This window comes from Ursus maritimus, unplaced genomic scaffold, assembly GCF_017311325.1.
Source record: "Ursus maritimus isolate PB19 unplaced genomic scaffold, ASM1731132v1 scaffold_3, whole genome shotgun sequence".
NCBI lineage: Eukaryota > Metazoa > Chordata > Mammalia > Carnivora > Ursidae > Ursus > Ursus maritimus.
The window spans coordinates 67,261,521-67,282,433 of NW_024425563.1; the positions used below are offsets into that span (position 1 = coordinate 67,261,521).

A 20,913-nucleotide genomic window follows, 5' to 3' on the forward strand; every position below is an offset into this window, starting at 1 on the left:
TCAGTCAGCCCAGTCTAACAAGCATATTCCTTAGACACATCCGGGTAACTTTACTCTCATTTTATGCCCATTGAGCAACTTTCTGATTTATGAACCTACCAAGCAGAGGAGAGAGAACAGAACATAGGAAGGATGCTGGGTATTATGTCAGCTGTACCTCCCAATCAGAAAATTAGTATTCTGGTCTAGAAATCAGTGTTTTCTAAGTTAGAAAAGCAAGAATCAGCCACTCTGGACTTGATTAAATTTGAATTGTATTACTGAATTTCTGGACTTATAACACTGAGGACTGGACCCTTGACTTTCGAGGTGCCCACTGGTAATAGGCTGCCGTCTGAGAGTCAGTTAACTGAAGGCCTCTTTGATGTCTTTCCAGGTGTTACAGAGCCTGAGGCTGGAAGGCAAGAGAGAATAGGGCCTTCCCAGTCACTGATGGTGGGATGTCAGAGATAAGATCTGTTACAAAACAAACTACCAATTAGAGAGAGAGAGGCAGACAGACTCTAGTCAGCAAACTCCTGGAAAGAAAAGACAGAATCTTGTCAATCCTTCTACATTTAGCCTTTAGCACAATGCCTAACACAGAGTAGCTGCTCAGTAACTATTTGTTTCATAAATACATAAATGAATGGATTACTGGCAATGAACAGGGCAGGCAACGAAAACTCTTCAAGGCTGGAAACTTTTTATTGGGGGAAGAAAAGAATGTGAGGCACTGCTTTTATCTGATCATAGTATGTAATAGTGGTCATCGTACTAGTAACTACTGATGAAGTTCATACTTTATCAAAGCTCAATTAACTGCTTCTTCCCTGGTACCCAGAAGCACAATCAGCCCAGGAAGACTGAACAGGGGAAAGCCCAAGTACTTGGTTTCTGGAGAAGAAGTTACCCATCTCCCATCTCGTTTCCTGCTTACTTCTGCTGAGAGCTTAATCCCAAAAGAGAAAGAGTAGCAAACAAGGAAGGCATTGGGGAAAGGATGGAATTCTCACATTTGACTCCTACATTACTGCTAGTGGACTGCGGAGCACAACCCAAATCCACGTACATACTTCTCCCACCAGGGAGGAAACATCTGCTGACTTTAAAGAATCATAAATAAATAAAAAAAAAAAATAGAAGTAAAAGAGAGAACTCATTTAGACAATATTTAGCCACTTAAAAAAACTCGGGGGCCATATTTCATGTGTGAATGATCCACACTCCCTGACTATAATGTAATTTCTCTCCGATAGCTAGTTATGTCTGATAAACTCGAACAGTAGACCACAAAGTATTAACCTATAGCTCCAAAATACATGTGTCTGTTGTTTTGTCTTCTTTTGTACCAATTAAGGTCTATATGTATTTTTTTAAAGAGATGACAGAGGGCTTGCCACAAGTGTATTTCTATAAAAGTGCTATTCTAATCCGTAGTTTGGGTTAATAATGAGAGTTTTTGAAGTCTTCAATTCTTTTGAAAGTAGGTAAGAATAACCATGCAAGTCCTCCACCAACTTGAGAACTAGCTTTGATGAATTAGCACGCTTGACATATTTTCTTTTGCTCCTACTAGTATTTTTTTTTTTTTTTTTACTTTTCAAGTACTTAATTTTTACCCCAAAACTTCTAAAAGAGCTGCGCTTTGGACCAGTCTGTGGAAGATAATTCCAGCAATCAATAGGCTCAGGAAAGGAAACCAAAGGGAAAAGATCAGGAATAAAGCTATGGTACTTATCAAGAGTTAAAAATAGATTGAGCCCCCCAAATCAAATGTATTTTTAGAAAGATTATAATTTTTGATCTGGCAGAGAGAAGTGAGTATGCACTTTTCAAAAATACAGTCGTGTACAATCACCCCTGCTATGTATGAGTGTAACCCACACCATTGCTGGCATTAGTTGTTGGAATTCTTTAAAAGTTTTGGCAATCCGATGGTGTCTGATTTAAATGATCATTTCTCTGATCATTAGTGAGGCTGGTCATCTTTTCCTGTAAGTAATGTGAATTTTCTCTTCAGTGAACCAACAGTTTTTTTCTTTTGTCATTTTTTGACTTTTTAAAAATTCCTTGAAGCTATCTGTATATTAAAGTCTATCAATTAACTTTCTACATGGGGTCCTTTATTATGCTTATTGACTACTGTAACCAAGAGTATTTATTAGATAGTTGTAGCGTATAAAGAAAAACCAATAAAACAAACACCCATTTCTTTGATTCCCCCATCCCCACCACAGTTTATACTTACAAAGTCCCCATTCAGTTCCTGGACACTCCCCACCAAGTAACTGATTTTTGTCATTCCCACTTATAACCTCAGCATTTTGTTTGTATATCTAAGCATTCCACTAATTTTTTTTTAGCACTATCTAAATGGAATCATAGGGATGCTTCTGCAATTTGGTTTATTCTCTCAATGTCTTGTTCCACAGATTCACCCCTGCTGTTATGTTTCAGCGTGGTTTACTCATTTTCCCTGCTACACAGATTCATCATATGAATATACTACAACTCATTTAACTATTCTCCTAGTGATTATTCCAGTACTTATCAGTTTTTAGGTTCTCCCAGGTTTGTCTTTTTTTTTTTTTTTATCACACAGTAGGGCTGCTACGAATACTCTTGTATGGGATTCCTAGTAGGCAAGCGTAGAACCTGGCTGGGTCACAGGGCATGCATACTTTCAACCTTTCTAGGTCAATCCCAAATTGTTTCCACCGGCACAATGAAAACTCTTCAGTCTCTGGTTGTTTCACATAGTTTCCAGCATTTGGTAACATCAGACCTTAATATTTATGGCAATATGGTTGGTATAAAATGGTATTTCATCTGGTTTATCGCATACTTTCCTGATTACTAATGCAGTTGAACACCTTCCATAAATATTTTGGCTTTTCGGTTTTCATTTTCTATGAAGTGCCTGTTCAGGACATTATATATTATCTCCTGTATTATTTGTCTTTTCCAAGTGATTTATACAAGTTATTTACATACTCTAGATGCTAACTGTACGTTAGTTACACAGGCAGTAAGTATCTTCTATCCCACTTCTGTGGGATTCTTTGTTGTGTGTTTGAGAAATAGAAGTTCCTAATTTTAATATCTGATGTTATTAATTCTTTCATTATGGTTTTTTTTCTTTGCGTCTTGTTTAAGAAATCCTTCTCTACCCTGAAGTCACAAAAATATTCTATATAGTCTTTTAAAAGTTTAAGAGTTTGTATTTTCCAGTTAAGTCTTAAATCCACCTTGAATGCATTGTTTTGCAAGGTATGGGGGGTCTAATATAATTTTTTACAATATGGATAACCAGTTGTCCCAGAGCAACTTGTAAAAAACTCTATTCTTTCTCCAATGATCCACCCATCCAACTGTCATAAAATAAGTCCATATCTATCTATCTAGCTCAGGTATTCCTGCCTTTTTTCATTTCTTATAAACTTAGGATCATCCTATCAAGTTCCACAAAATGTCTGTTGTATCAAAGCTTTAGATCAGTATGGACAAAAATGACATCTCTGCCACTCCGTTTTTTCAAAAGATAAAAATTTTTTTACAGTGAACAAATATATATCTACTACCTATATCCTACAATTTCCATTTTACATTTGCTTTATCACATAGCCATCCCTCTAGTCATCCATTAGTCCATTAATGTTCAAATGCATTTCAAAGTAAGCTGCAGACACTTCACCCTTACACACATGAAGATATTGATTTTACATATTTATTGTATATCTGGACACTTAATCTTCTAGACAAATATTCATATAATCCTTAAATAAAAGATACTTTTGTCTTTTCTGCTTCAAATGTATATTTATTATTTGATGTTCCTATCTTCCTGCAATTAGAAAATTCTCAAAAACTGACTTGAAAATCGTGATGGTAGCTGGCATTCATGTCTTATTCCTAATTTTTGTGCAAATGGCTTAAGATTCACTATTTAGTGGTTGATTGCTGTTAAGTCACCAATCATATTCATAAAATTTTTTCTAATTCCATTTTTACTTTAACAAGTTTTACTGAAATGTCTGAAGAATTACATCAAATGCCTCTCGACTTCCATTACTATTGTAACACTTTACCTTTCCTGTGTTGATATGATGATTTATATTGTTAGATTTTCTAATGTTGAACTATTCTTACATTTTCAGGATCAATGCTACCTGATTATGGAATATAATTAACTTGCACTCCTGGATTCAATCGATTAGCATCATATTTAAAATGAATCTACATGCGTAAGATTTCCTTTTTCTACACAGTTTTTAGGACTCTAGTTTTTAGGACTCTAGCTACTTAAATAAATGAGAAACAGCCTACCTGGAATAACTAGGATAAAATAGAGCCTATCTTTTTTTTTTTGGTTAGGCAGAATTCAGTTATAAAACCACCTGGCTCTAGTAACTTTCTAAATGGAAGCATTTATAAAAACACATTTCATATTTCTGTGATTATTGGTTTATCCAAGTTTTCTTCTTACACAATTTGAATAGACTAATTTTGTAGGGAACTCCATCTCCTTCAGATTTTTAAATTACTGAGTTCACATACTATCTTTAAAAAAAAATTCTTTTAATCTCTGTATCTCCTTTCTTATTTCCAATGCTACATTTTTTTGTTTGTTTCTCTATTTTTTTCTTAATGTGTCCTTCCAAGGGGCTATTCACTTTTAGCTAGAAAAATTTGCACATTTTTACTATATCTTTGGGGGGGAGAGGGGAATTAAGAATAGGCTTTTCATTTCAATAAAAATTAAATTCAGCTTATATCTCTTACCTGCTCCTATTTTCTGCTTTTTCCCCCCTGCCTTTTGGTTGTTCTGTTCCTATTATTCTGAATATTTATTTTATTTATTTTCAGTCTTTATTTTTAATAATAAAGGAATTTAAAGCTATACATTTTTCTCTTGAGTACAATATACTTTGACTACCAATTCAACTTTTGAAAATGTATTCTAAAGAAATAAAAGTGACAGTATATAAGAATATACAGATGATTGCTATAACTTTTTTCACAGTGGTAAGCAAACAAGCTAACGTACGAAAAGAAACCTTCCAGAATATAGCCTAAATGTCCGCCAATATTAGAATGGTTGCCTCAGTTATATTATAGGCTCACTATGTAAGATTCTCTTGATCATTTAAATTTGTGTATATTGCCTTAGAGGGATGTCCATAAAATATTATTATGTACAAAACAAAACTGCAGAGTCATGTGACTTGTATGATTCATTTTTGTAAAAAAAAAGTATACAAAACAAAACACAAACATACAAAAGGTTATTTTTGTTTTTACATCTGCACCACACACGCGTGCGTGCATCCCTACACACATAACATACACTCGTGCGTATTTCAGATGTGAGAGATAACAACCAAATTTACTTGGTTACTGTAAAGGGACACATCAAACATGGTAGGAAAAGAATGAGCCTAATGTTTATACATCTCTGTATCATTTAACTTGTTTAATGAGAATTTATTACTTCTACAAATTAAAATGACTAAAGTCTATTGACATGACTACGAAATTTTGGTGTTAATTCTAGGAGCTTATTTTAAAATTTAATTGACTGATCTCTCTGCATTATCTTTATCATAGCTTTCCTGTCACAATTTTTGTAATATAAATCATTACTGTGAAAGTTTCTTCTAAATAAAAACCAACTCATGGTTTAAACTCTATGCTGCTTTCATATTCCTACACACACACACGTGTGTGTATGTATGCATATATGCGTGTATTTAATGCATTTTTATAGATATTATATACATATATATTTAACATATATATTATATACACTTTTTTCCCCCCAATGTGAGTATGTTAGTGTTCATTGAAACTCTGGGCTGCTACTCTACAACATCTCTGGTAGGCCTCCTGAAGGATTTCCTTCAATAGTAGCAAACTTGTAGAGAGCTGAAGAAGTAAAAACACTAACCTGGTAGGAAAAGATAGATAGATAAATAGATAGATAGATAGATAGATAGATAGAAAAATAAATAAATGGAAGAGGCATGTGCTTATCCCACAACATAAAAAGAAAGCAGTATTAATTCTTAGTTGTGAGAGGACAAAGGACTTATGACTATGACCAAAAAAGCTATTCTTATATTGCACAAATCAAAGAGTTAGTGAAGTTAGACAAAACAAAAGCAAAAACAACAACAAAAATCAACAGTACCTTTTTCTTGTGATATTTTCTTGGTGGTGGCTTGATGGTGGCATGGAGATTCTTCCAGATCATGATCAGATTTTGAAGGCGAGGAGAGTGAAGTGTCTCCCCAAATAAGGGAGGAAGGCTCCTTTTCCGGGTGCAGTGGTCCCTCTTGAAATTCAGCTATGTGGTCAGACGAGGAGGGCACACTGCCAGCCACTGGAGCGAGGGATGGAGCACCAGAACCTGATTCTGGAGAAGTTCTCAAACCCTTGGGCAGAAGTGATTTGGTAATGTGCGTGTGGTTATAGAAACTGTTTGAAGGCTGTTGGCATAAGAGATTATAAAGGAGGTTATGCGCCGCTGAGCATCAGCTCCATGGAATACTTACTTTGAAACCAGACCGAACTTTTTTTAGTAAATCCCTCGAAAACCAATTGTTTGTGGGTTTACGGATGAGACTGCATAGCTGACAACAATTCACCATATTACCATTGTAGCTAAGACAGACATCTAAGGCACAGAAACAATTACTGTACATCCTTAGGTCCCACTAGGTAAAACCAACAGCTAAATATAAAAGCACCATCACGAAATATGACAATATGGATAATGCTCTTGGGTTAGCTCTTTGAGTGAGAACAGAAATAAGGTGAATCACAATATATCACAATATATATAGTTGAATAAGAATTTAGGAGACAAAGCAGTGAACTATTCCAGCTGTTGCCATCTGGGACATAGAATCTGGTTGCAGAAAAATCATCTTCAATAAGCTGTAGGAACAAGGAGACAGCTCAACACTACAAGTCAGAAATCAGTCATCGGTGCTCACCTTTCGCTCCAGACTGTCTTCCCCATCTGTGGAACTGACACTATCATAGAGTCTTGTCCTAGAGGGCCTCTGGCGTCTGTTCTTCACAGAGAGCTGGGCTCGAGTTTTCAGTGCTTTTGAATCCAGGCGCTCTGTCTCTGGGACTGCCTCATTCAAGTCTAAGAAAAGAATAAAGCAAAATAATCGGCGAGAGAAACCTTGAGAGAGGCTTGTCAAACAGACCACAGACACTGATAACAAAAACCTCAAGGTTATCAATAATACCAGGCAAAGAATAGGTGGCAACCATGCAGGCCGGCCTGATATACCACAGGTACCAAATCAGTGAGATTTAGGAGGAATGTACAAAGCCTAATGGAAGAAATCAACACCAAAGGTGACCAAGGCAACCAAAAAATCTAACTTCCAAAGAGCCAGAGTGATCCTCCGTGGTCTGTCTCTCACCACCTTTAATCTTGCTGCCCCAAGTCCAAGTCAGGACTCCAAGTCACCATTCCAAAGGGGAGAAGGAAAGGTTACCCATCGATCTACGTAGTTGTTCTCTGGCTGAATTTATCTGGAATGCTACTGCTCCTCAGAAATAATGTAGTTTGATCATCACTGCTATTTTATCTTTTTAGAGTGGCAGTCATTAAATGAAGTCATAACGTTCATAGAATTAATTAAGTGCTTCTGGATCTAAATTATTAAAAATAAAGCATATAACTAGGCTACAGAAAATTAATATATACTGATATTAATGGAATAAAACAATTTCTTACAGTAGCGTTACTGGAGGAAATTCCTTTTCACACTATTATTATGAAGGTGTGCGGCTCTAAATAGATTATAAGACCAAAACAGGGAAGAATCGCAGGTTGTGCCTCTCTTACCTATGGAACTTTGCATTTAGCACATGGTTCTAACAAATTATATTAAACATATTTTCCCTAGGAGATACATCCACTGAATGACAATATTTACAGAAGGTTCTGACTCTTCATTTCCTGTATTTGAAAGAAAAGTGAATATTCAGAAAAGTCAGACTATTCAGGTATTTATAAAGGACAGCTAAATATTTTCTAATTAGTAGTCTCTTTATTGTTTACATGTCAATGGAGAAAAAATAATCTCCTTGATCACTTTAATTTCTTCCTTTCAATAAAATCTAAACTTGCAGCTGCTGATTAAGAGTTCATTAGTTGTGATAATTGAGAGATAATCAACCTTACAAGCTCTTGTTTACATATAAATGTGGGAACACCACACAGATGAAAGCAATAACATAATTAGATAGACTGCCATACAAGCCCGTTTCGCAGTTTATCTATCTTGTATTTGGATTGTATCTTCTGTAACAGAAAGCACGGTCACACACACCACCTCACGTGTTCCTCACAACCCCATGAGACAGAGCCACCAAGTTATGTTTTATCCCCTCCTGAAGTTCAGAGAACTTGAGTAACTTGCCCTTATCTGCAAAGCTGATGGATGAGCTGCCGTGATTCTTCTTGTTTTTTGATTCCCAGGCTATGAGTCTGTGCCCTCCAAATTTAGGTAGGGTTGAACAAGTCACTGAAGAAGAACTTTCCTGCCATTACAGTTCAGTGTTTTTGGTTGTAAAATCACATATAATGTGACTAATCCAGAAATTCATTTCTCCAATTGGCTACATATGAAATATTCTTATTAATCTTCCACATATGTGTTAAGAAAGCATAAAAAGGAAGACATGTTGAAAACTATAGAAAAAATTATTTCTCAGACGATTTCTTATTTGGTTGGTTTGTAACAGCTTTGGTTAATTGACGACAAGATGACCCAAGGAGGAAGCTTGTTCTATTCTTGTAAACATGGCTCCTTTCGCAACAGAATTCTGGCCCTGGAGGACCCAACATAGTACCCAACTTCCAGGACTGCAGTGGCTACTCCATCACTAGGTACTGAACAAATAAAGTAGGGGAGCATGAGAGCTACTAATTAGCAGGGTTTAGAGTGTGGAGAATTTATTCTGGGACTTCTGGCTCTGTTAGTATTCAGTAATTTGCCTGGTACTCATACCAAACAACCCCCAACGAGCCATCCAGAATCTCTGCTTTAATATGAGCCAGCACTGAGTAGGTGCAAACTGCTGGAGCACACATACGGAGTTACATCTACTAAAGATGAAGTCAGCTGGAAAAGCAGTGCCTTACGTCCATTAGCCATGTGGCCAACACACGCTGCATCCAATTAACAATTTCTGAGGACCCGAAAACAAAGTTCACCGGGTCCTTTTATAGCAGTGATTCGTGAATTACAAATCAGCAATTTATATATTCCATCCTGAGAACAAATGTTTTTTAAGTAAAGAACCAGAAAGATGGAATGGAGCGGAGAACTCTCACTTCAACAGCAGGAAGTTGGAAGGAAAGCTGTCCAGAGGAAGCAACTACTAAAGACGCCGCAAGCTACATCCCCCTCAGCGGTGTTAGAGGACGTGTGCGGAAGAGAAGGAAAATGTGTATAGACTTATGTGGTTCGGTAACCAGAAGCTATCTTGTTCTATCATGTTGTATAAGCATCAGAATATTACAACTCAAAAGAACCTTGGGGATTCTATCCCAGTCCTCTTTTCCGGATAGGAAAAACAAGGCTCAAAGAAGATTACTAACTTGTTTACTAACTGCATCACACAGTTAATCTGTGGATGAGACTGGACAGAGCTCAGTCCTCAGAAGCCTATCATCTTGGGGCGCCTGGGTGGCTCAGCTGGTTAATCATCAAACTCTTGATTTGCCTCAGGTCATGATCTCAGGGTCCTGGGATCCAGCCCTGCGCCAGGCTCTGCACTCAGCACAGAGTCTGCTTGTCCTTCTCCCTCTGCTCCTCCCCTTGCTTGCCCCCCCCCCAAATAAATAATAAATAAAATCTTTAAAAAAATGCTTATCATCCTTCTGGAAGGTCACTCTCAAGTCTGAAAGTAATCTTCACAAGTAATCTTTTGCCTTCATCGAGTCTTTGTTTTAGTCTTAACTTTATGTTCCAACAAAAATACAGGTCAGGTACTAATTTTGCAAATTTCCAGAAGTATACAGTATTGAAGAAAAAAAAAAACTTGAGGGATTTTATTTTATTTTATTTTTTTTAAGATTTTATTTATTTATTTGACAGAGAGAAAGACAGCCAGCGAGAGAGGGAACACAAGCAGGGGGAGTGGGAGAGGAAGTAGCAGGCTCATAGCGGAGGAGCCTGATGTGGGGCTCGATCCCATAATGCTGGGATCACGCCCTGAGCCGAAGGCAGACGCTTAACCGTCTGTGCCACCCAGACGCCCCTATTTGGTTTTATATTTATCCAAGGAGTATAATTCTTACATCAAAAAAATAGCTGTCAGTTTTGAGGATGACAATGTAGCAAAAGAAATCCAGCTGGCTCCACATTGCTAAGTTACATGCTCCTGAATGTAGGGGCTTAGGTGGCCATGTTCTCTCACTGCCATTCACTTTCTACAGAGACCTTATCAATAACCTAACACTGCTTTTATAAACCCAAGACCCTGGGTTCTTCCTCTACCCTTTTTCTCCAGGCTATCGTTTCTGTTGTTCATAAGAATCAGAGGGAAATTTCCTTTTCATCTCTCCTTTCTTTCTCTATTCTTTTTTTTTTTCAGACCCTCCAGTCTCTGAAAAAAGCCCATCTCTGACTCAAATGCAGCTAGAAGTACAAAAGATGAGCAGACTCAAGTGGATTAATAAACGCAGACAAACACAGAAAAGATATGAAGTAGTTAACAAGAGAGCGGTGTTGCGTGGGTGGGCTCCACCTCAGTGTACCTGCATTTTAAGACTAGTTTCAATATTGCTTCGAATTGCATCCTTTAAGAAAATTTAATGGATTCGATTATGATTTTAGCAGCTGTTATGAAAAATGTTCTGTGAAATTAGGATGTTATATATCCTATTACACAGCAACCAGTTCCCTACAGTAATGCTGTGAGTCATTCAGTTTTTTCACTAGATTGACGTTATTTTTGACGTAAATGGAATGCTGCCCACAGATCAGCTAGAGATGGCAAGGGTAGGAGGGGAATGGAGCAGCATGACGACGGGGGCTGCTCTGCATTCTTATGGGCACTATTCTCCTCGAAAACAGTCCTACTTCTATTATCTCACTTATGCTATTATCAACTACAATGCGGAGCATCATGGACACTTGGCAGCATTTTAAAACTTGAACAGTAGCTGCGTATCACTCACAGTCACTGCAAGGTCACAAAAGGTGGGCTCGTGGGTTTGGGTTGATACATCCTGCGTTCAGAGGTAGGTTTATGTATCCCAAAGAGGTGATATGGAGTTAGTCTTCCTCAAACAGAATCCAGAACAGTGGCTCTGTCACTGACTTGGGCAATCTTCTTAACCGCTCTGTCTCTTAGAATCCTCAACTGCAAAATGGGCATGAGGATAACACAGCACTAGTAATCACACTGCTGGGAGGACCAAATGCATTAACAGATACACAATGCTTGGAAGAGTGACTGTTACATAAGCACTCAAGGAATGTATTTACTGACATGGAAAGGTGAGCAAGATATTCTTACATGACTAAAGCAAATTGTAGAACCAAATGTACATTCATTTAAATATTTTAAAAAGAGCAACATAAAATATATTTTCTCATGATAAACAGATGCATACAATTTAACAGAGAAAGAACTGGAGGAATATACTTCATACTGACAACGGTGGTTACCTCCAAAGAAGGTATTAGATTTGGAGATCTCGGCCAATAGGTACTTTAAACTTATTTGTAATGTTGAATGTTTTTGTATTATATGTATTTTTTTGCATTTATATATTACTTATATATTTAAAACTAGTAAAAAAAAAACACCACATATTCAGTACATTTTCTTTTACAGACATCTTAATTCCATTCTAATCCAAGAGCTCTGGTGTTTTAGGACTCAGGATTCCCAGATGTTGATATTAGCCCAGGACACATTGTCAAAATCCGTGTGACTATCTGCCTCCCTCATGTGAGAAGGCTGCTCTTTCAATTACGTCTGTGGAGACTGTTTGCCTGCCTTGCTACTCCACTAACTGCCGGACGATCTGGCTTGATTAGGGCCCTCTGACTTAGCTTCCAGTCACTACTTTGTTTTAGTATGGCACAGCAAAGATGTATTGAATCGGATACGGTAATTTGAGACAAAGTTACACAACTTCATCTCATCTTATGACAGCACTTTACTTAAGAACCCACCCGCAGGCAACTCTCACCCTGAACTCTATTAATTTAGTTGCTTTCCTTCTGGTTGCCTAAATGCTGATACATTTTATACCCCAAGTAGTATTTATGAAATTTCAGGAAGCTGATTTCTTACAGTTTCAGAACAAGCAGATTATTGCTGTTTCCTAATCTTTTAAGTAGGTCTGAATTTACTGTTGTATGAACTATACATTTCATTTGTTAATGTTCAAAAACTATTAAAGAATTCCTTTTTTTGCCACTTTATTAATAAATGCAACCTGAAAGCTATCTGTGTGGCCTTTGAAACATAATTCTGTTTTAGTGTAATGCCTCTCCAGTCTGATACCAACATAACCTTCTTCAACTTATGGTTAACCTTACCTCCCTGTTCTCAAGAGGGCAGAGAGGTCCAAACTCTGTTGCCCCTGACTCTTTAGTAATGCCACTAGACTGCCCATGGAGATAGTGGCTGTAAGGCAGAAAAAAACTACGTGAGGTATCCTAAATTCCATCAAACTTCATTTGTAACACTAGTAAGAGTCGCTGATTCTGAGAATATGAAAGGATAATTTATGTTTAGACAACAGGGAAAGGCATTCAATATCTTAGGATTCCTTCACTGTCAAACATCTTTAGAATCTGATAGAAAAAGCCTAAAATTCAAAGAATTGTAAAATCTAGTCAAATGGGCAGACTGGTTGGGAACTGCAGACTTCCATGGGTAGGACCATGGGGTCATGTACATAAATTGGGTCTAGGAAGGTGCGATATGTAAATGTCCTCTTCTTGATATTATAGTGTCTCTGAAAACAATAAACAAGCTTCAGGGCTGCCTACAAAAAGCTCTGGATATTAGTAATCCCAAGTATGCTAAGTAGGCAACCCCCCAAATTATTTATTGTGATATAATAGTTTCCTTGAGTACTATAAGAAGAATTCAGAGCTTATGCCTTTGGTAGGAAATAACCTCAGTTACTTGAGATAACAGTTGTTGGGGCTTCCTTAATGAGAAATTATCTTCCAACTATGGAAAGACTTAATTACGTACATACAGCATGAGAAGGTTTAAGAAAACTCAAGGACTACACTACTTGTAAGTGTAATGTACCAGATGCACGAGAATTTCTTAAGTACTTGCAAAGACTGTCAGTCACTAAAAATAGTATTTAAAAAGAAAGTCAAACGTAATGAATTTATAAATGCAATCTAAAATGTTTGTAGGTGCTAATTAGCTATGTTTGTAAATAGGAACTAAATATTATTCAAAGATCCCTCAACAGTGATTTCCAAATCAAATTTAAAAACTAGGTTTTTGATAATACCGTAGCCTGAATAAATCAAACATTAACTGTAAAACCAAAATAAATATCCGAAAGACTTTTTGGGTAGTCTTAAGGCCCTTACTGTCATCACAAAACTCACAGACAACAGAGTTTTCCATGTACCTAAGTTCTATGTTTCTTAAGTTTCCTAATATGCGGCATTTCCTGTAGGTTCTCCGACATAATTAGTGTAAAGTACTGAAGTAGAACATTACTTCATGTCCACTGGGATTCAGTCATAACTTGATATTAGTGTCCTGCATTCACAGAAAAAACCCTAAGGATCTCATTACTACTGAAGCAATATGGTTGGAACATTGTTCAGAACCATACACACGAGATAATTTTCTGGTCCTAATTCCAGAAATAGCTGTTCATTGTTTGGTCTCAATTTTAAAGAGGCTGTGACACCAGGATTGATCATATTTCCCTCTTGGCTGGTAGACAGCATAAGTGAAATCTGTGGTCCACCCTGAAAAATTTACAGGAGCCTACCAACACGCACTGCACTTAGAAACCACTCGTGCAGCACCTTCTTTTGTATCCTCCCATCCTGACTTCCCAGCCTGTTCTTCAGTCAGTTTTACCTTAACATAACTACACAGCATCTCCCAAACTATACAATTAGAATATCATGGTGAACCTGAGCATTAGCTATAAAATGTAAGAAACTTCAGAATACAGCTATCTTGTAAAGTTTCCTTGAAAAGGAGCTATATCTAACATGCGGGTTAAAATTGTCTTTACTTCCAGGGCGCTTGGGCGGCTCGGTCGGTTGAACCTCTGGCTCTTGGTTTTGGCTCAGGTCGTGATCTCAGGGTCTTGGGATCCAGCCCCGCATCGGTGTGCAGTCTGCTTGGGATTCTGTCTCTCCCTCTCCCTCCCTCTGTGCCCCATCCCTCTGCTTGTATGCTCTCTCTCTCAAATAAATAAATAAAATCTTTAAAAAAATAAGATTGTCTTTACTTCTAGATCATAATCTACCTTATATATAGTTCGATTCCAAGCAAACAAAATTTAAAAGTCAAAATAAAATATAAAGCAGCCCGCTTTTCCTAAGGTGGAGAGAGAACTACTAAGCTTAAGCTCATTCTGACAAAATAGCTTGTTTTCTATCAAAACAACTGTAGGTATCTTCTAGTACTAATGCATACCTCAGCAGGCCTGAAGGGTCTGGTGACTTCTGTGAACTGACAAAGAGGAAGTGAGAAACAGGAACCAAGGAGAGTTATCATTTTGCAACTGAATACCTCCTTCTGAATGCCTCGTTGATTTGGCAACAAAAGTCTTAATGACTTACACAAAGACAGATGCAAAACTTGCACAAAACTACACAGGCAATTTAGGTGCTTTGCTTTTTGAGTAAGAGAACAGATTTTGGCTCTAATGATATGCCAGAAAACAATCAATAAGTATTGATTTCTCATTCATTTGGCTTGTTCATTAAAATTTTCCATAGTGATTTACCGGGAATGTTCACCCTTTAATTAGTGCAATTCAATAATATTTCATGGTCAAAATTATTTATTGGGGATTAAAAGTTACTGCAAATAATTTGTTCAGGAAAAATGAAAATGATGAAAGTTTACCAAGAAATTGTATCGGTATGCATCACCAAACCAAGCTTGAACCTACTCCAGAATTCTCTCCTGCCCCAGTTTGGAACAAAACAATGAGACAGCATGGAATAATCACCTCATTGCTCTGTATCTAATGCTCTTGTATAAGACACTGTTGATAATGTAGTGCAAGCATGCACTCTCCTTTTAATGACTTTCCATTTAATTCTGGCTTTAATCATGCCTTTAACCTTATTTTAAAATTCTGGGTTTCAATGCTAAAAGTGAATGCTTAATGTACTCGCAGACTCCGTCAGGAAATAAATCAGACATGGTGGTAGGGGGCTAGTCTGGCTTCATATCCACAGGTATCTGAAAAGAGCCACTAACATTGAGGGCCCAGGGAAAGGCAAAAAGGACAAAGACAACACATGATTATAGCCTCAGCAGAAAATGATTTCTTGGAGGAGTCCAGTGACCTCAGTAACTGCCTTATTGATGCAAATGTCTCTTGGTGTTGACTTTCCTCCCCTTATTAAATCTTAAGTATTATAAGCCCCGAAAAGTCTTTTGTGGCTTTCCTCATTCTTATCTTTCAATTAAGCAAATTAAAATTTTCTATTTTAATGTATTTTATTTATATAAAAATTATACCGTATATGTAAATCATTTAGAAAAAGAAGGAAAAAGACACCCATTTTCCTACAATAAAGCCTAAAAAATAAAATTGGTACTTCTGAAGCCCTCTCTAAGCCTCATTTCTAGTTGTAGCCCCTATTTTTTCTCCTACTTATTCACAAAAGTATCCCTAAACAATATAGATTAATTTTGCTTGCTTTTTAAGTTTATATACATGGTAATGAGCTGTATTCAATATTCTGCAAATTGTCATTTTGTTTGCTCAGCATTATGTAGGAAGATATGATCAATTCACTTTTTTCTGCAATTGTTATGAACAATAGCGCTGTGCATGTTTGAACTTGTCTTTTGGTACACATGTGCAAGAACTTACGGAGGCATATGCATGTGGAAGAGTCAGCTTGGTGGGCCACAGAATTTGCATATCTTCCATTTTACCGGATAATACGAAATCGCTTTAGCAAAATAACTGTATGACTTTTCCTCCATGCTGGCTATAACATATTACTGTGAAACTTTATACCTGAGAATCACTTTATTTTTACTAATGAGGTTGAATGTTAACTTATGTTTACCAAATTCTAGGTTTTCTGTTTCTGTGAACTGGTTGCTTATTGTGTTAGTCCATTTTTCTATTAAGTTAATTGTGTTCTTAGTATATTCTGGAAAACAATCTTTTTTCTTAGGTAAATGGGCTGCAAATATCTTCTCTCAAAATTTTGGCATGTCTTTCCATGTTCTCTAGAAAGACAGTACAGTGTCTTTCAATGATCAGGTTTTCTTAACATTACTGTGGTCAAATTTAACAAACTTTTCTTATGAGTTGGAAGTTTTGTGTTCTAAATCATATAAACATTCTCCTACATTCTTTTCAAAGAGTTAGGAACACTGGCTTTCATATTTGAGGCTTTGATCCATTTGGAATCTATTTTGTGAATGATATGAGGTTAAATCCAATTTCATTTTTTCCCATATGGTTAATTTTCCCAGCATCATTTGTTGGTCCATCCTTTCCCCACTAATCTGCATTGTCAGTTCTGTATTAGTCTCAAATTGGCGTGCATGGGTCAGTCTGTTTCTGTATTTCACTCTGTTGCACTGGTCTACTTACTTGTCAATCACTGAGACTACACCACACTATCTTAATCACTATTACTTCATAATGAATCTTGGCACCCGAGAGAACAAGCTCTTTCACCCTGTCCTTGCTCAAGTATATCCTGGTTATTCTGGCCAAGCTGTTCTTCTATATACGTTTTAGAAATAACTTGTCAAGTTCTTAAAACAAACAAACAAACCAAACCAAAACAAAACAAAAACAAAAGCCCTGTTCAAATTCTAATCAGAACTGTATGGACTACATAGGTTAATTTGGCATTATGGCATTTTTGTAATACTGAGGCTTCCTACCTCTACCAATTTATATAGGTCTTCTTGAACGTTCCCCGTGGCTCCTGAGCTTCTTTTGCTAAATTCACACTGGCTATCTTATGTTTTTTGTTGCCATTGTAAATCACTTGTACAAAAATTACGTTTTCTGTTTGTCAGAATTAACTGATGTCTAATGATTCTTGGAGCCATCCATGCTGCTAAACTCTTGACTAATTCTAATAATCTGTATTCTTGAAGTTTTTATGTATTCAATTTTATTATCAGTGAATAATAACAAATTTGTTTCTTTCTTTTTATTCCTTATGTTTTTTATTTCTTTTGCTTGTCTGGTACTTGCTAGGACCTCAAGGAAAACACTGAATAGAAGTGGTTATAGCACATTAAGTGGTGAAATGCTAATAATATTCTTAATTTTAAAGAAAATTCTTGATTTTAACATTTCACCACTTTATATGTTTGATAGACTTTTGTTTGCTTCACATATCAAGTTAAGAAAGTTCTAGTTTAAAAAAAAGAAAATTCTAGTTTAATAAACTTTTATATTTCTAGTTTAATAAACTTTTTATCATGAATAAGTGTTCAACTTCATTAAATATGTGTCTTCATCTAATGAGATGATTATATAGATTACTCCTCTAGTTAATGTATGAATTATATGAGTTTTTCAACATTAAACCAACTTTGGGTTCCTTGTATAGACACAAGTGGGTTATGATATTATATACATTATATATAAAAATATATATAAAAAAGCAGATAAAAAGAACAAAGATTTTGGGGCGCCTGGGTGGTGCAGTCGTTAAGCGTCTGCCTTCGGCTCAGGGCGTGATCCTGGCGTTCTGGGATCGAGCCCCACATCAGGCTCCTCCGCTGGGAGCCTGCTTCTTCCTCTCCCACTCCCCCTGCTTGTGTTCCCTCTCTCACTGGCTGTCTCTCTGTCAAATAAATAAATAAAATCTTTTAAAAAAAAAAAGAACAAAGATTTTTGTTTGTTAGATTAGAAACAAATAGTAAGAGCTTAGATTTAAACTCAACATATCAGTAAATAAATTAAACAACAACTTTTTAAATCCATCTTAAAAATAAAGATGGAAAAATTAAAAAGATTGAGAGACTGTAATAAAAAAATAAACACCTATATACTGGTACAAAAGACATAGGAAGTTTACAGTAAAACAAAATGATATACCGTACAAACACTAATCAAAAGAAAGCTGATACAGCTCTTCAAATATCAGACAAGGCAGATATTAAGGTGAATTACTAAAAATAGAGACATTCTCTGATGATCAAAAGTCAATCTACCAAGAAGATATGATAATTCTAAACTGTATGTGCCTATTAACATCACTTCAAAAACATAAAGCAAACCTGACAAAACCAAATGAAGAAACAAACACAATTATAGGGTGAGATTTTTTTAAAACACATCTCTCTCAACAACACATTCTAGAAGTTTTGAACATGGTTAACAAATTTAACCTGATATACATGAAAGAGCACCTGAGCGCCAAACTAGATCAACAGAGAGCTGAGTACATTGTGTCTTATCCATCCTCTCCCCAATAATTTACACTGGTTTTACTGAACACTACATTACACATTTGTGTGATGCCATTAGTCTACACTGAGGGTTACTGTGTGAAAATGTCCTAATAACAATCATCAGTCGATTTACTTAAGGATGTTATCAATATTAATATCACTGTGTTCTCCAAATCATGCATTATTTGTGCCAATAGTTGTACTTCTTTTAAGCAGATGATTTGTTCTTTTAACTTACGGACACTGTGAATAATATAATGAACAAGGGTTTCCATTTCCTTTGGCAACAAGGAAACTTAGAGCCAAATTAAAGGTCTTGCCTCAGAAATACTGTAAGCATGGTATATATACTTGTAGCATTATTTTTAGTTCCACTCTGTGGTCATCCTCATTGTTCTTTCTTATCTTGCTACTATCAACTTACCCAATCCTGTCACATAAAGGCGTCTCTCCAAGTTACTTCTAGACAATACATGAGTGAATGAAGTATAAGGATAAAAACATATAGATTAAAAAAGGGTAGATATCCTTAATGGCAGTTGGTTACTCACCTTTGCTCTTCCTGATAAAGACTTTATCGAAATCAGAGTAAATTTCAAAGAAGTTATTTAATTCAGAGAAATCAGATTCCATGCAAACCAATAAGCTAACAACTGGGTCACAACAAGCAAATACATGTGAATAGGGCCTGATGATCAGAGAATTGGCTGGCTTGAATACCTAAGCGGGCTCAGAGTTCCACTGGCATGTCCACAAATCCTGGGTTTCTGACCAAGCATCCTGGGTTCAGGATTCAGGTACAGACTACCATTTTAGGGATCTACTTTTAGGAAATCTAGAGCTTAATTGCAACAGCCAAACTATTTTGTGGAAAAAGTGTAAGGGAAAGGAGAGGAAGAAAGAAGGTATTATTTTCATATCCTTATGCTCCTTTCTCCAGAATATTCTTAAATTACCTGGAGGGTAGCTAAGAAATATCCTTTTTTTTTTTTTTTTAAAGACACCCAGGTTTGAGTAATTAATTCTAGATACAATCTATGCTGAAAGTCCACACTTTCCTACAATCTGCCATCTTGCACCTTCAGTCTTTTTCTTCTGGCTCAGTTCTTCTTAGAGCTAAGGAATAGTAAGTAACTAAAGGAACTAAGAATGAAAGGCTTTATATAATCCTTCAATGGTCATACTTAAGGAAGATAACATTCGGTGTTTTCTAACTAGTGGCCCACTAGCTGAGTAGATGGGTATGAGAAAGAAGAAGCATTTGGTAGTAATACCCAAACTTCACGGGGATACTTGAACTACCTTTACAAACCTACAAGTGACCCAGTTCCTGTTATGCCTCAAAACTACTAATGGATCACAGTACTTACAGAAATAGTTATGACTTCTCCAGCATTCAAAGCCTACTTTTACTCCAAGAATACCGTGAAGCATACCTTTAACGTAAGGTCTCATTCTTTAACATAAGGTCTATGAATCAGAAAAAAAAAATTATTCTAATTTTATTCATTTTTCCCCCTCTTCTTCAAACTCCCTCTCATCTCTTAGAATGTTCATCTCATTTATATTTGTCCTCTAGCAAACCATTCATCTTCCTCACCCTTTATCCTACAAATGACACACCTTGTTGTATAACTGGCAGGGACAAACACTGTTCTTTCTACCTAGAAGCCTTCCTTCCTCTTACAAGTCAGTGTGGCACCAGGCTTTCAGTGTTCAAAACACTTTTCTAAAGGTATCATACTTCTCATCTCTCGAGGCAGGATAGTGATAATCTGCCTTCATAGGTAACTTCTACCAATTAGTCCTAGTTTTTCTTTCATTATCTCTATGGAATATGCAGAACCTCTCACAAGAGCCTTTAAAATATTTGAAGCCGAAAACAGTATCATCTTAAGGATCCTGGAATATCTGAAGTGCAGGAAGCTCATATTGTTCAAGTGAGTTTTCCAGGGAATCTAACCAAAGTAAGACTACAACCCTTTTCTTCCAAGATCTCTCTAACATGCCTATTCTCTGCTCTTATTCTAATCTTGACTTAAATACCTGGACAGTCGCAGACATTTCTAGTCACTTAGGGCCCCTGGTTATAGGACAGAGAACTCTTACGTAGACCAGCACTACTCAGGCACTAAGAAAGGAAAATAAAAACATGGCAGGAGGGCAAAATAATTACTTTTCACATCCTGGAACCCAGGTAAAACAATGTGTTTTATTTAATAAATAATAAGTGCTAATGAATAACTCTTAATAATTAAGTAATAA

General features: G+C 36.4%; 1 protein-coding gene across 1 annotated transcript in view; it reads right to left on the reverse strand.

The window, feature by feature from the left end:
• Positions 1–20,913, reverse strand: part of PPP1R9A (protein phosphatase 1 regulatory subunit 9A) — a 298,537-nt gene that overhangs the window by 27,396 nt on the left and 250,228 nt on the right. The window contains exons 13-14 of the mRNA XM_040644262.1: positions 6,981–7,138; positions 6,173–6,470 (exon numbers count right to left, since the gene is read on the reverse strand). Coding sequence (XP_040500196.1) covers positions 6,173–6,470; positions 6,981–7,138 — 456 coding nt within the window. The remainder of the gene's footprint in view (positions 1–6,172; positions 6,471–6,980; positions 7,139–20,913) is intronic.